General features: G+C 24.9%; 1 protein-coding gene across 1 annotated transcript; it reads right to left on the bottom strand.

The window, feature by feature from the left end:
- Window positions 1–7,416: 7,416 nt before the first annotated feature.
- PCOAH_00023490 (Uncharacterized protein) lies at window positions 7,417–17,134 on the bottom strand (the record flags this gene model as incomplete). The annotated part of the gene is given in 6 exon segments (XM_020059156.1): window positions 7,417–7,422; window positions 7,960–8,370; window positions 8,390–8,515; window positions 8,602–8,666; window positions 15,853–16,705; window positions 16,826–17,134. 6 exon segments carry the CDS (start codon window positions 17,132–17,134, stop codon window positions 7,417–7,419), a joined length of 1,770 nt encoding a protein of 589 aa, XP_019915102.1.

The raw sequence follows: 17,134 nt of genomic DNA on the forward strand, positions 1-17,134 counted from the left end.
TTTTTTATGTTATATGAAAAAATATATCAATAGGATACGTTATAGGATTATCTGTCTGGAGCATTCTTTTGGTTAAAAACTTTTGTTACTGCTTCACGGCTTTTGCATATTTATCATTATTGTTTAAATATATCAAATTGCTTTTATTACGTACTGGTTTAGGAATTGATAATTTTACATTTTCACCACAAATTCTTAAATCATATTCAATTATTATTGATACTTCCCTGTCTAATATTATTTGAAATACTAATCATATTATAGGAAAGCTCTGTCTTTTTCCATTTGTGTATTCTATATAATAACACTTGTAAAAAGGTACATAAGTTTTATACACGTTCATATATTTTTTCCGATAGTACGATAAACTACAAAATTATGTTAATTCAGGTTCAGTAGTATTTCTGTGTCCTGACCAGGTTGAATCTCTTAGTAGAGTGCCTAATATCTGTTGAAAGTTTAACCATCTCGTTTATTATTATTAAAACAATCCCCTCAGTAGTGTGTACGTGTAAATCGTGTGTGAATAATAGCTACTACTACTATATTATGTGTAAAAGGAATATTTCTGAAATAATGATATTTTGTATAATGTGTAATTTATCAAGTCTATAATATTCCTTGAACTTATTTATATTTGTTTTCACATTCTGTATTTTTTTTTTTTTTTTTGAAAAGGCATGTTCGTATATATAATACTAAATATGTGTATTCATATTGTTACACATAGGTAATAATTATTAATAATTAAATAGCTACACGTCTAATATAAAGGATGTTCTAATAACCTCTTTTATTTCATGCACCATGTTCAAGTAAATGAATACAATAGTGTTGATAAAGGAAAACAAAAAAAAAAAAAAAGAAAAAAAAAAAAAGATTAGATAGGAATGTAATACTATGATTACCGCTGCAATTCATGAAGATTCTCCATCTTAATCTGGATATATAAGTACAATAGAAAATAGTAAAAATTGTGCGAATTTAAAGGGTCACATTTGCGAATTAAATTACGTACAGTGTATATATAATATTCCATAGATTATTAGGAAGCTTTATGTATGCCACAGTTATTGCTTAATTTTTTTCATTAAGAAATATGATTCTGTAGATATTTTACATATTAAGATCTTAAGAATATAAACAACACTGTAATATTTAATATATTTAAATAAGGAATATGAAAAAAAAATATTTTTTTTTTAAATATTTATAGTATTATTATATATATATAATTTTTTATTAATATGTAAATATTATTTGAACGTATATTTACACAATTTAAATTATTATAATAGTACATTATAGCGACTAACTTTCAATTCCTTTATTAGTTTTAAGCACGCTTGAATACAGCAAAAAGCAGGGATGTGTAGAATGCGCGGATTTTTGCTATAATTAAATTTTTTTTTTCATTTAAACATATACTGCGTAAGTTTGTTTTTTATTATTAACATTCAGTATTTGAATTGAATAAATATTTAACTTTTTCTATCGTATTTTGCGAAGTTCCAAATTATTGAAAACAAAAGGATTTCTTTTAATTTTACATTTTTATATCTTAAAATAGAGGTAATACTTATCTGAAACTGTAGTGGTAACTGTGAAAAAAAGGGTAAGATATTCTTATTCATTAGAAAAATAAATGAAATAATGAAATTGACTTTACGTGTTATGTCATAGAACACATACTCAAGTTTATTTATATCATTCAAATGTTTTCTCTTAAGCCATTCCCTGTTTTGTAATTTTATTCTGTGAGCTTTTTAATAACTATTATTAATCAATTATACATTATATAATTCCAAACTTTGTGAGTTAGAATGTTTATTTATTAATTACACACATTTATAAAGTTATACCTTAAAATGGGAAAATACATAATAATGCTGCTTCATGTGGGTGATTTCAAATATATGTGTGTTCCATAAGAAGTATTATAACACCTCCATTCCTTTTATATAAGGTTTCCCTGTGCCACTTCACAAATGTATATTGTATGAAAAACATGTTTTACCCAAATGAATAAAATTGTAATAGATTCTGGCTGTACGTATATTCATTTTTATGTTTTCCATTATTTACACATAAATAAAAATGCGAACATTAAAATTTTTATTCACATTCGCATAGAGAGTTCATAATGATGTTCGATTTAATTGAAGTAAAAATGTATAAAATTCTAATTTTATAAAATAATACTGAAAAGTTTGATATCATTCTTATATTTTCGTACAGGTGTTCATTCTTAATGCAGCATTTTTATAAACTGCAAGACACACATTAGTTTATTAAAGAATGTATATAATATTATTCTTCCTAATTTTAAAATACATTGATACTCACAAGAGTATTTTATTCGGGTAATTTAATATATATAATGTTATTGGTTCGTTAAAATATGACTAATAATAAGAACTTTAAAGATGTAAAAATTTAATTATGTCTTTTTAACTTAATTTATTAAAATTGTGTTTAATAAATAAGCTCTTTTATTCAATCGCTACGCAATGTGCTTACGCATATATAATAATTATTCGCATATATATGTTATTATTTTTTCTGAATGATAAAAAAATTAATTATAAAGCTTTGAAGTAGGAACTAATGAATTTTAGCATCAGTGTGCTGTATGAAGGTCTTTTTTTCTTTTTTCTTAAAAATATACATTTCAAATAAATTCCTGAATACTACGCTAGTATACATAGTCATTAATATTTATAATTAACAAATTGCTGCAATTTTTCATGATTTGTATAATAGATATTCCTTATTATATTTTCATACTACGGACATTTGTTCACCTGTAATTCAATATAAAAAGATGTTCATTAAGGTGATAAATTGTATGGTTTATGAAAAGACATATTTTAAAGGTTATATGTGATTATTACATGGAATAATTCATTCATCTCATTAGAAAATTGGAATTGTTTTGCAATATATATAGTTCTCATTATAACGTTAATAACTGCTATTATATGACACTCCGATGCTCATTTGTTCTTATAAATATTTCCTCTTTGTGAACATTTCTTTTTCGCATTAACTGAATGATCCACTGATTCACTGCATAAGTTTAAAATATGTGATTAGAAGTTGATACATTATAAATAATGTTTTCTTTTATTTTATTATTAAATACAGTTTTTAAGAATAAAATACTATAATGATATTTTATAAATAGTGACAATCTTACCTATTTTAAATATACAACGGAATCTTTAGTGCTTTATTTTTCTAAAATTAAGTATATACAGATTTACTACATTTTTTTGATAAAATTGTGATCTTCAGTAATTTATAATAAACATAGGTATTTTTATAAAAAGGGTTAATTGAATATTTAAAAAAACAAGAAGTTACTGTTATACTAGCATATAGCAGTAAAAATAATTATTGTTTTTATGTGACGAATGTGTATTCATTTAAAATATGTAATATATTTTATGATTTCCTGAATTGAATTATAAGCATCGTTGAATATTTAGTAAAACTATGAAAGATCCGTATTAATAAATAGTGTTGTATTGAGGACACATATAAAAGCGTATTGTGGTATTATGAAAAATAAGCACGTTTAACAGGGATTTTTATTTTATACACGATACACATTTAAATGTTATTTTCCCGATTAACAACTATTCATAAGGTTTCCGTAAAATTATATGCATAGTTGTTTAATAATAAATAAAAAATATACTGTTTCAGTGTACTATTTTCATTAAGTGCTAATGAATCTAGAAATAAAAAGATTTATAACATTTATAAATTGCAAGTTCTTAAATTGGATTCCACGTATGTTTTGTCTTAAAAAAATAAGCACTTGAAATTATATTAAGAGCTCAGTGCAAAGAATATTCCATTAGCATTTTCGTATGTGCCTTTTTAATAATTAAAGCTCAAAGACAAAGAAATTCTATAGCATTCACCAATTATAATACATGATTTGTAATTCGATCAATTTTAATCTATCAGGCTGCTATTCTATTTTTTTCCTTTTGATATTCGTCAACTCAAAGAAGGATCAGCTAATATGTTCCAATTGTGTTCGGACATATTGTTGCATTCATTCAGTAATTTTCGATGTCTGGAGAATGATTTATAATTATTTTTTTTCTTTTTAAAGCAATCCTTTATGAAATGTGTACAAATTTATTAGCGCCTATAATTTTTAATGAATATATATAATGGATTTAATGAAATTACCTGTTTTAAAGACATCTAAAATAAAAGAATGTTTTACAATTTTACTATTCTTCATTAATAAAAGAATTATTAAAATATGGTCCCAGGTCAAATAAATAAGTCAATATAAAGCACCTTGCGTTAAAGAAGTACATATTTATTCATGCGCTCAAAATTTTATAAAAAATTCGAGTCCACGCAGCAATAAATATGATATCACCATTTGTATAAATTTAAGGACATATAAAGTTATAAACATTTGAACTATAATCTTTAAGTGTTATTTCGCAATATGTTAAAATCCATATATGATATTTATAAAAATAAAACATGTAAAACGTACTATAATTAAAAATTTTACTTAAAAAAAGCCTAAAAGTATTATTTATTAATGATAGAAGCAGTGAATTATAATTATTATAACTCAATAAAAATTATAAAATTATAAACGAGCACATTATCCTTTTATTCACATTTACCAGAAGAACTACTGTATAAAAGGTGTTCATAATAAGTTAAAAATATTAATCACACTACATATATAATAATTATTGTATAATTATAAGCTACGTTATAAATGTTATTCTGCCCTTATTTAAAAAATAATAACAATAACTAAAAATGTGTAAAACGAATAATTATTTTAGTTTCAAACTACAATTATAATTCTAACGAAACACTTCGTAAAGGTACTGTTGCACAATTCTAATTACTGCATTAAATAGCAAATTACGGCGTCAGGTTTAGGACTCATGGTATATTATAACACATTAGTCATATTAAAAATTTGTTACATATTATAATTTTATAGAGTTACAGGTCTCCTAAAGTTTTACAACTGTATTAGACAACAAAAACGGAAATATAATTTTTAAACATATTATGTTTAGAAAAAGTGTATTACATCTATATTTTACTGTACGCACTAAATAAGTAATACATCATTTGAAGAATCTGGGAGCAAATTTTTAAAAAATTCATATAAATCTTACAAATATTTGTCGTTACCTAGTTATTTATTGAAATTGCGAAAAAAGACTATTATATACTCATAATAAATAAATATATGATATATATAGTTGAATGTACAAAGGAAAACAAAATGAATATCAACATTATATTTCCCCACAAATTGCTTTTTTTGAACATGCGTAACGTTTTAGCTCCTAGAAGGTTTGCAAATATTAATATAAATTAATGAAAGGGAACTCTTGTGCAATTACTATAAACGCTGAAGAATGCATTTAATAAGAAATATTAACACTTCTATATGTTTTATTTTTACATAGAAATAAATAACTAAATAGATAATTATTTTAGAATATATTACAAAAAATATAGTGTATCATATATTTAATTGTGTTAATTTGAAAAGTAACATTATGATTTCATATTCCAAAGAAATATATTCAGTATTCACTTTAATTCTGCAGAAGCACAGTATATTTTATTTAAAATTTTATTGTACATTTATTCCTTATGAATTATAAAAATATGACAATTATAAAATAATTTTTCCGTAAAAGAGCTGAATAGTTAAAATATATATAACCATTACAAAATTGCTATGTATTGCAGCACTATTTCAACTATATATGTGTGAAGATATGTGGATATTTCCTTTGAATATAAATATTCCTAACACATCTATTTGTTCTTAATTTCGCCACACATCAGTAACATTCAAATGCTTTAATAAAATATTATATAAATTAATAATTGCTAGTAAAGTTGTTTAAGAATAGTAATAATGGATCAGTCTTATATCAAATATTATAACACCCTTCATTTGAATTCTGTTGATCCTAATAAAATGGAGCATTAACGTAATTGTATAACGTGAAATTTCTAATATAATAACCTAACATTTATTGATTTACTGATATGTAATTCTATAAAATAGACATTAAGTCATCCTCACAACGGTTTGTATTTCTTTGTATATCATTTTATTTACTAATAGCAATTATACAAGATGTATATACAGTACACACATATATGAAACTACAAACACAAAGGGAAATTCATAATATATGAAATAAAGCAAAATTTAATAATTCGACAAAAGGATGTGTTATTTCATGAAGACTTAATTATCTATTTAAGTGTTCGCTTAAATTAAATCTTTAAAACATTATGAAGTAATTATAGAACTTTATGTAAAATATTAGTTGAATCTTACAAACCGATATATTCATGCTTAGGGATTATTCATTTATTCTATATAATTTCTAAAATTCATGACCTTAAATAACTTATTCTTACGTTTATCCGTAATGTATAATATAAGACATACTTGAAATATCTATTCTTTTCATTAAATATAATGTTTCAATGTATAAAATCTTCCGTTACTTCAGATTAATTCTTGATGGCAATAATTAGCATTTTATTTGTTATTCCATGTATTTTACATAGTTGTTTTATGTACGATCTCAGTTTGTATAGGTCACATATATTGTTATAACCTTATTTTCTTCTATACATAAGATCCATACGTAGGGGCCATTTAAATTATTTATTAATTTTCCTTTTCTATATTAATATGTATTATACGTAAATAGAAAATTCTACTCCTATTTGTTCACTATTTATATAGCATTTTTGTGCTATTAAGTTACTTTTGCATCCTTATTTTAATATACCAAATAGGTTTAAAATACACATGTAATAAAATTTTAAGTCATATTCTATGTTGTAAAAAATTTCTGCGAATTTCTATCATTCCTTAATGTAATATTTTTTTTAGTCTTAACAATTCTGTAAATTTATTGTTCCACTAATATGTTTCGCTAAATGATATATCAAAAATAAATTCTTCACTCATATAATTTATTAACAGTTTTACACTTGAATGAGTTCATTTATCAATTAGATAGCCCCATTGTCTATTATTTCGCAGGAACTTCGAAATTAATTAAAACTAAATAACAAATTTGTGTATTATATATTACTATCATTAATTTATATTTCTACAGAGGAAATCAAATAATATTTTGTCTTTAATGTTGTAATATTATGGATATAGTTGCGGAAATGGTATAATTTTTAACTCTGTTTTACTTAATTAAATTACTTTCACATTATACTGTTTAATATTTTTGCTCTTGTTTTATTCATATTTATTCTAATATTGAAATAAAATTTAAAAGCGTAATATATACCTTTACAGTTAATATACAATATCAAGTAATTCAGTTTATGGTTGTCTTTTATTTCTTCTAAAAGTTACTTCTACCTTGGATGGTAACCAAAATTATATATATTACCATCCAATTGTGTATGTTCACGTTCGGTTACTATATTTGTTTGTTCTTTACTTTTTTCCTTATCTGCTTCAACTGCATTTATTCCAGATTGTTCATGTTGTGGAATTTGCATTTGCGGTTGTTGATTTTGCGGAATTTGCATTTGCAGTTGTTGATTTTGCGGAATTTGCATTTGCAGTTGTTGATTTTGCGGAATTTGCATTTGCAGTTGTTGATTTTGCGGAATTTGCATTTGCGGTTGTTGATTTTGCGGAATTTGCATTTGCGGTTGTTGATTTTGCGGAATTTGCATTTGCGGTTGTTGATTTTGCGGAATTTGCATTTGCGGTTGTTGATTTTGCGGAATTTGCATTTGCGGTTGTTGATTTTGCGGAATGTGCATTTGCGGTTGTTGATTTTGCGGAATGTGCATTTGCGGTTGTTGATTTTGCGGAATTTGCATTTGCGGTTGTTGATATTGTGGAATTTGCACTTGTGCTTGTTGATGTTGTGGAATTTGCACTTGTGCTTGTTGATGTTGTGGAATTTGCACTTGTGCTTGTTGATATTGCGGAATTTGCATCGGGGGCAGCTCTAGTTGTTGCTGCTGCATTTGTGGATATATCAATGGGGTTTCGTACACTTGCGGATATTGCATTAAATTTGGATACATTTGAGCATACTGCATTGGAGATTGATACATTAATTGTTCATAAATTTGCTCTCCATGTCTTTGTCTCATCTGCTTCTGCCGTTGTGATCTATGCCTTTTACCCTTTTTTTCTTCATTTTCTTCCTCGTCATCATCATCATCTTCTTCATCGTCTTCTTCTTCATCTTCTTCTTCATCTTCATATTTTTTTTTTTCCTTCTTCTTTCTTTTTTTTTTAGAGCTTCCCTTGCCACCATTAGGATCCCTTAAAATTCTATAAATCTAATGAAAAAGGAATAACAAAACGTATGTTCAACACATTTATTTTATAAATATTTCTTAATGATATATATGAAATTTTTATGTATATTATGAATTTTTCTGAATAAATCTTCCCCTTACTCTTGAAGTAATAGTATAAATGATACTAAAAACAGTTGAAGCAAAAAAAAATAAGATTGGAAATGCTACTTCTTTATTCCAACATAGAATATGCTTTTGGTCATTTCTAACAAGAGGACACAATATATTTTCTTGAAGGAAAGTTACTGACTGGTCGCAAATCGTTATTATAGGACCTAGTATATACAATAATATGGGACCCACGGTGCTTTTAACTCTTTCTACGGATTCCTCGTTCGCTTTTACAGTTGCTGCTTCCGTTGCCATTGTAACGACCATTTTTAATATTAAAACTTTACCACTATAGATTCAATGAATTCTTCCACAACATCATTATAAGTGGAATTAACATATATATTAAAAATGACAGATGACAATCCATCTGAAACAAACTGATGATTACATTTTCTTTTAATTCATTAGTAGTCAATTTATATTTTCCATATTTCATAAACTATAATGTTGTCCTATTATTATGCACTTGGTATTTTTTAAACTTTGGACATTTTACAAACATGTGATTAAATTATGTACGATTATTCTTTAAAATTTCGTGTCCTATAAAATTTCAAGTAGTAACAAAACTATAGGAAATTTCAGCCTCTATCCATTTATGTATTTTACAAAAAAATACTTCATAATAGGTGCATGAATATTTTAAATGATTATATATTTTCCCCTCTTAGCTGAAGCATCAAAGAATAATGTTCATACGTGTGTACGACTTTGTGTCTCATTTGAATAATTCTTCCTGTCCAATTACTGGTATTACTGAAAGCAATAATTACCGCATTTGTTATTATTAAAATAAATCCCCTCAATAGTGTGTACGTGTAAATCGTGTGTGAATAATAGCTACTACTACTAGATTATGTGTAAAAGGAATATTTCTGAAATAATGATATTTTGTATAATGTGTAATTTATCAAGTGTATAATATTCCTTGAACTTATTTATATTTGTTTTCACATTCTGTATTTTTTTTTTTTTGAAAAGGCATGTTCTTATATATAATACTAAATATGTGTATTCATATTGTTACACATAGGTAATAACTATTAATAATTAAATAGCTACACGTCTAATATAAAGGATGCTCTAATAACTTCTTTTATTTCATGTACCATGTTCAAGTAAATGAATACAATAATGTTGGTAAAGGGAAAAAAAAAAAGAAAAAAAAGATTAGATAGGAATGTAATACTATGATTACCGCTGCAATTCATGAAGATTCTCCATCTTAATCTGAATATATAAGTACAATAGAAAATAGTAAAAATTGTGCGAATTTAAAGGGTCACATTTGCGAATTAAATTACGTACAGTGTATATATAATATTCCATAGATTATTAGGAAGCTTTAAATTATTATAAATGTTGTAAAATTTAGGATGATTTATATAATCTATTGAAGTTTAGCCACTTTTATAAGCTCTTTTTTCCGTTACTGTGCTGAAATTAGCGACGAAAAAATAAATATACTTAATTAGCTTAAAAGGCTGATAAAATATATCTAAATATTTACTCGTAAATAATTAGATTTATATTTTCCGAATAATATATGTGTTTAATCAGCAACAGAAGTAATATTAAATTAAGTGTACGTAATGAAAAAGTATATAAGGATGGCTCTTAATTTTATTTTTACTCTCAAGCCAATTCTATTAATAGGAAGAATTTGTACACATTATAACTACATGTATTATGGAGCTTTATTTTTGGAAAATAGCTAATTCTTTAAATTTTTAATATAATTATTTTATATTATATGCCTAAACTTTATATTTAATTTTTCTTGGTATATTTTTTGTAGTGTTTCGTATTAATGACAATGAATGGATGGCTATACATTAGTTTTGTGTTATGTATTAAGATGCGGGGTGCTTACCTGCAATATTAGCCGTGTGAGGGAATGCACATATATACTGAAATTTTTTTAATTAAGAAGATAATATAGAATAAAAAATTAATTCAATATACTAGATATTTGAATTTATGCGATTTACACTCATTTTTATGATTTTTAATTACTTATATTCATACTTTATTTCTATGTTTTTCCTTTAAGATTTTTTTTGATTTCATTTATTTTAATTATAATTTAAATGGGTCCCATATTATTTATTGTGCTTATATATATATGCATATACAATAAATAAACCTTATATCAATATTATTACTAGAAATGTGAATAAATCCATTATATGAGAATTCCTTTAAAAATATATGAGCTTACAAATGTAAAGACAAATTTTGTAAATATTTGCTATATTTCAGTATGAGTAATATTTAATATTATTAGATATGAGATAATTATTTATAAGCTATAAGTTCTTCTGAAGAACAATGTGATAAAAGATATGTGAATTAAGTTATTCGATTTTTAGTTTTCTAATTTTTTCTATAATTAAGGATTGGTGTGTTAAGTATTATTTTACATTAACTAGGATTGTACCATCCAGTTCCCTATATTTGAAGTATTGATGGGTGGAATAACAATATTATAAAATAAGACTCAAATGTTTTAGCAAATTTTCTAAATTATATTCGATAAATACATTCTTATATAAAGCAAAAAAAATTCCTCTTTTTTTTTAATAACATATTACATAATAATTTGAGGTAACATACAATAATTTTTTTTTGGCAAATTTATTTCTCTCACATATGTGTTTTGTATTATAGGTATTATTTTTAATTTGGATGTGTGTGTTTTATGAAAAAGTATTTAATAATAATAATAACCATGAGGTCATAAATTTTACTTTGACTGTATATCAGTTTGTTTTACTAATGTAAATTTAAATAAGAGGTTTAATGAGTAACTCGTTAATTTCTTATCATATTGTATTTACACATTATATTTGAATGTGTATCTATACTTTTATTTAATGGAGTTCCCGATTTACACATTTTTATTCAGAATAAATTAACAATAAGCTACTTATTTATCATTAATGGATTCATAGCATTGCTTTGTGCGAATGTTTTTTTTTTTTTTTTTTTTAAAGGGTTTAGAGAATATTTAATTCTGGTAGATGATGCATTGTAATTTAATTTACACATTCTTATTAATAATCTAAGTTTTCTTATAATTCTTAGCCTTAATCATTTGTAAATTTTTTGTACTATGCAATACCGTAATATTATAATGAATGATTATTAAATATTCCATTAAACATTACAATTTCCGAAATTAACGTGAAATACGAATTGTTTATTGCTGAAAATATAATTACAATGCAATACATTGGAAGTATTAAAAAATTATTTATCTACTATATTTTTCCTATGAAATTTATATTGTTTTGTTAATGTGTCAGTATTATTGCATATTTATTGTTAACAACCAGTACTTGTTTTTATGATTTTTTCATTTAAATTTATTCTTTTTTTTATTCTATTCATCATTCTATTCGCTCACTTCTGTTAAAAATTAGGTGAGGCATAATTAATTTAGATGTATGATCTTGCATTGTTCTGTGAAACCATGTTCTAAGGAATACATTATTATAATAATAACTTTATAGAATCAAAGCTTTACTGAAAATACCAAGTTGCCTATTTATAATTCTTTCTTTTTTCACATGTAAAAAAATATAGAATCATTAAATTATATCGCCGAAAAAAATTAAAATTAATAACCTCAATAAAAAATGATTAAAAAGTACATAAGAAAAAATAATAAAAAAAAAAAAAACTAGCAATAAAACGTCAAAGGTAAATGTGCACAACAAATTAGACATGAATTGCTTCAGTGTTTATAACAGAAGTCTACTTATTTCATAGGAGGCTTAATATATAGACAATCTATATTTTGTAATACTGCTTTTTTTTTTCTTTATCCTTTTGTACAATCTCATCACCTTATTATAATGTTGCGTCCATCTTAAGTTTGGGGATTAGACGAAGTTATAATTTTTTGTACAAAAGTGCTTCAATGTCATTTTAGAATGTGTAAAAATATATATTAGATGTTACTAGTAAAGACAAACACACGAAATGTTCATTAACGCTGCACATTACCGAAAACGAATGTAAAATTGTTATCTACTAATTTATGAACGAGTAGATTGATAGTTATTCGATTATATAAAAATTATATAATTAAATATAAACCAATTTTTCTCATTAATAATTTCACGAAATAATATTTGTAAAGAAATAATGGTAAAATAATAATTGACAATAATTATTAAAAAGGTTTAATAACATTCCAAAATTGTTGATTAGCTTTTAAAAAGAGACACTGTCACAGGGAATACCTTATTTTTACAGCTTTAGAGTGAATGCTAATAATTAAAAATGTGTACATATTATATATATGTTTACATATTGTATTTGTACATTACGTTTAAATTTACAATAGCATAAGCTTTATAATGGTACATTATATGTAACTGTCCCGTATACCGAGAACTCACATATTACTTAATATTTGGTAAGTGTGCAATATAATAATGAATTATTTATAATAAATAACACCCCCTTAAATATAACTACTATGTTATTGCAAAGCATGCAATTGTATTATATCATTAGAGCATACAAGAAAAAAAATAGAATTATTAAAAATATCAGGTTTCAATGCAGATCAGTGTGCAAATTTTTAAATGTACATAAAGGGTATTACATTACTTTGAAAATGAAAAAATAGGTGGGTTGAAAAGATAATGAAAACATGACTTGTCGGTTATTCATAGTATTCTATAATATGTTGGAATCGTTACTGAATTAACAACTAATGTAATTTTTGCCTTACAAACAAAGTATCTTATGGATGTTTTAGTATAAAGAGATAGAACTCCATGATGATCATTAAAATATCATCATCCTGATAATTTTTTGTAATCATTAAATAGTTATTGTTTTTATATGTTTAAAGTTTACAGATATTAATATAATTTAGTAACAGTTATATATATATATATATATATATATATATATATATATATATATAACGTGAGAAAAGTAGAACGAAATATGAATTAATGTTTCATATTTCCTTTTCTTAATACGCCAATATGTAATCCAAAATATGGCGTATGAAATTTACATTTTATTAACATAAAAAAAAATCCTCCCAGTGGAATACTTCACAGGGTATAAATTCTGTAACCTTAGTAATATCTCAAATGGAAAAACATGAGTTAAATGATTTGTTGTCCACTTATTTATTTTGAATAGAATATATGTGGCATAGACAAATCAAATTCAATGAAAACGAAAAAGGTAGATAAAAATATGAAAGAATATTAAAAGAGTTATATATGTCTTTATAATCACATGCTTAAACACATATATAAATATATATATGGTCTGTGAGTAAAAATTATTCACGTATTCTTAGTTCCAAAACTTTATTTCGAATAAAAAATTTATGAATTCCCAATAATACACTTATTAAAATAATAATTACAAATAATATTTGCTCCTATATTTCAGCAGATATTTTATTTGATAGACCCTACTACATTATTTCATCATACACGTTATTCTAAAAAATTGTCTACATTTATATGTTACTATATTTTTCATTTAGTGTTGTAAAGATATTGGTTATATTGATATGGAATTTGAAAGTGTGACAAATAAATTGTCGCTATTATAATATTTATTCCTCTGTGCACTATTTCCTTCATTAATAACCATGTCACAAATGTCCACACCGATCACATATTTACTGAACGCTTAATAAATTGAAATATTGAAAATTCAGAACATACAGATTTTTGGCAAATGTGCTATTCTGATGAGAACGATTTTTTAGTTATTACACAATCATGTTTTCATTATGAAGACTTGAATTATCTCTTCGGAATATTTTGAAGTCTTCATTCAAATAATGGCAAATATGTTCATGTTACAGAGAAACTCAAATGAATATACATAATAATAAATTTTCAAATAATGAAAATACAAATATGGTAAATACTGAGGAACTTCAATTTCTTCTATCTAATTAATATGTACTTTTTCGTGTCTAATAACCTTCTTAACTTTCCCTGTAATCAAGCGTTAACTGAATACTTCAAATAAACTTTATACAGTATTTCTTTACAAAAATGTATATTATATAAGTTTCTCGTATTGTATGTATAATGAAGGAATATTTATAACGTATGCCTTTTTGGATAATTTATTTTTATTTTATATTCACTGAAGAAAAAGAATGTACCTAATGTGGTAAAGTCTTCCTTTGCACTCTATGCTTCTAGTTAACAAATTATCATTTTTTTACATATTCAGTAAAGCACTTTGATATCTGCATAAAAATATTCTTATGAAATAATACTCCATTATATATTTAAAATTTATTTTCTGATACTTATTATCTTGATGTTAGCAATTTATTCTTAACGCTTGCCACACTGCATTGCTTAATGAGCCCTTGAATAAAATATCCTTCCCATTAAATATGCTGATAGTATATTTCACATTTTTGCTTGGTCTTGGATTCTTTTTAAATAAGTATAATTTTATTTATTTTATGGAATTACCTTATATATAACACACGGACATAGTACTTATATTTTCAATTTGGTAAAATACATATAAAAATAATTTTTAAATCTTATTTTTTATTAAAAAATATCATACGTGTTAATCATGTTAATGATTTTTTCTTTTTATATAAATATATCTTAGTACTGTTTATAATTTTTTTTTCTATTATTTATTCTTCCATTATATATACCTTCTAAGTTACTAATTTATTTATTACGCCATAACTTGGAATAAGTAAAAATTAAAAGGAAATCTATATCCATTACCATTTCTTGAGTTCTACTGTATATATGTGAAATTCTGTAAGAATTATCTGTTATTTTTATGCATACACCTTTTTTTTTTCTAATAGAAATTATTATTCACATTTAGCTCTTTAGTAGTATGGTTGGCTGTAGTACACATTAAAAAGTGCTTTTTATATATAATTATGTAATAATTGTGCTCCAGTATTTGTGTGTACAGATATCGTAGTGCTTGTTTTTGATATAACCCATTATAGTACACCCTTTTATAAAATTTCAACTTGAATTATATTTTATTTGAAACTTCATTTACTTCCCCTTATTATTACGTGTTTATTAGAGGACTTAACTTTCGCCATATTTTTTTTTTTATCATTAATGATGTTATTTCAATAAGACGAATGTTAAAATGTTCTATATATAATCCTTTTTTACCTTAACTATATATTAATTATGTTATTCAATATTTCCTACAATTTTCTGCTTTATTTTATTTTTTAATTATTTATTTCTAAATTTAATTTACATGGGTTGTCACTACCTTAATTGTTAATATGCAAAACATATTATTCAATATATGCTATTTTTTATTATGTCCTCTGATGGTAACCTAAATTAAGTATATCATCATTCGAATGAGTTCGTTCATTTTTTGAAGATATACATTTTTCTTTCTTTTTTTTTTTGTCTAATTCGTTTTCATGTACTTGAGGATGTACCATTTGTGCTTGTAGCATTTGTTCTGGTTGGACTTGAGGATGTACTATTTGTGGATGTAGCATTTGTTCTTGTTGAATTTGAGGACATACTGTTTGTGATTGTGGAATTTGTGGCTGTATAATTTGAGGATATACTGTTTGTGGTTGGGGAATTTGTTCCTGTTGAATTTGAGGATATACTGTTTGTGGTTGTATAATTTGTTCTTGTTGGATTTGAGGATGTACTATTTGTGGTTGTAGCATTTGTTCTGGTTGGACTTGCGGATGTATTATTTGTGGTTGTAGTATTTGTGGTTGGGGCATTTGTGGTTGTAGTATTTGTGATTGGGGCATTTGTGGTTGTAGTATTTGTGATTGGGGCATTTGTGGTTGTAGCATTTGTTGTTGTAACATTTGTGGTTGTACTACTTGCGGTTGTACTACTTGTGGTTGTAGAATTTGTGGTTGTACTATTTGTGGTTGTAGCATTTGTGGTTGTAGCATTGATCCTTGATTCATTAACTGTTGATATACTTCATGTTCATGCCTTGAGTCATTATGTCGTAGCCATTCATGCATTCGTCGTTGTAATGTGTTTGCTTCATATACATAGTTTTCTTCGTCATAATCGTCATCATCGTACTCCTCATCGTCATCCTCCTCGGCGTCATCTTCATCATCTTCTTCACCTTCTTCTGCTCTATTTTTTTTTCTTTTTCTTAAGTGTTTTTTACGTCTACGTAACTTTTTTGCATATTTAATACTCTGGAAAAAAATAAATTACAAAACACATATATAATACATTTATTGTGTAAAGTATTCTTCCACACATTCATGAAATATTTATATATATTATGGAAAAATTTAAAGAATATTATTCCTTACTCTGGAAATAATGGTATATATGATACTAAGCACGGTCGAAACAAAAAAGACTACAACTGAAATGGCTATTTCTTTATTTTCGCAAATAACATGATCTTTATCCTTTATATGAGCACAAAGTATTTCATTTTGAACGAATTCCACTATACTATCTCCTGCGAATACAGCATTACTCAGTATTTCCTTTGCATCCGAACCTGTATGTTTTTGATCTTTTACACTGACTTGACTTGAGGAATTCGTACTTACTGGTTCATCAGCCATTCCTAAAGCAATTTCTATTATTAATACTATGTATATTAAAATCAT

Source organism: Plasmodium coatneyi, chromosome 9 (assembly GCF_001680005.1).
Source record: "Plasmodium coatneyi strain Hackeri chromosome 9, complete sequence".
Lineage (NCBI taxonomy): Eukaryota > Apicomplexa > Aconoidasida > Haemosporida > Plasmodiidae > Plasmodium > Plasmodium coatneyi.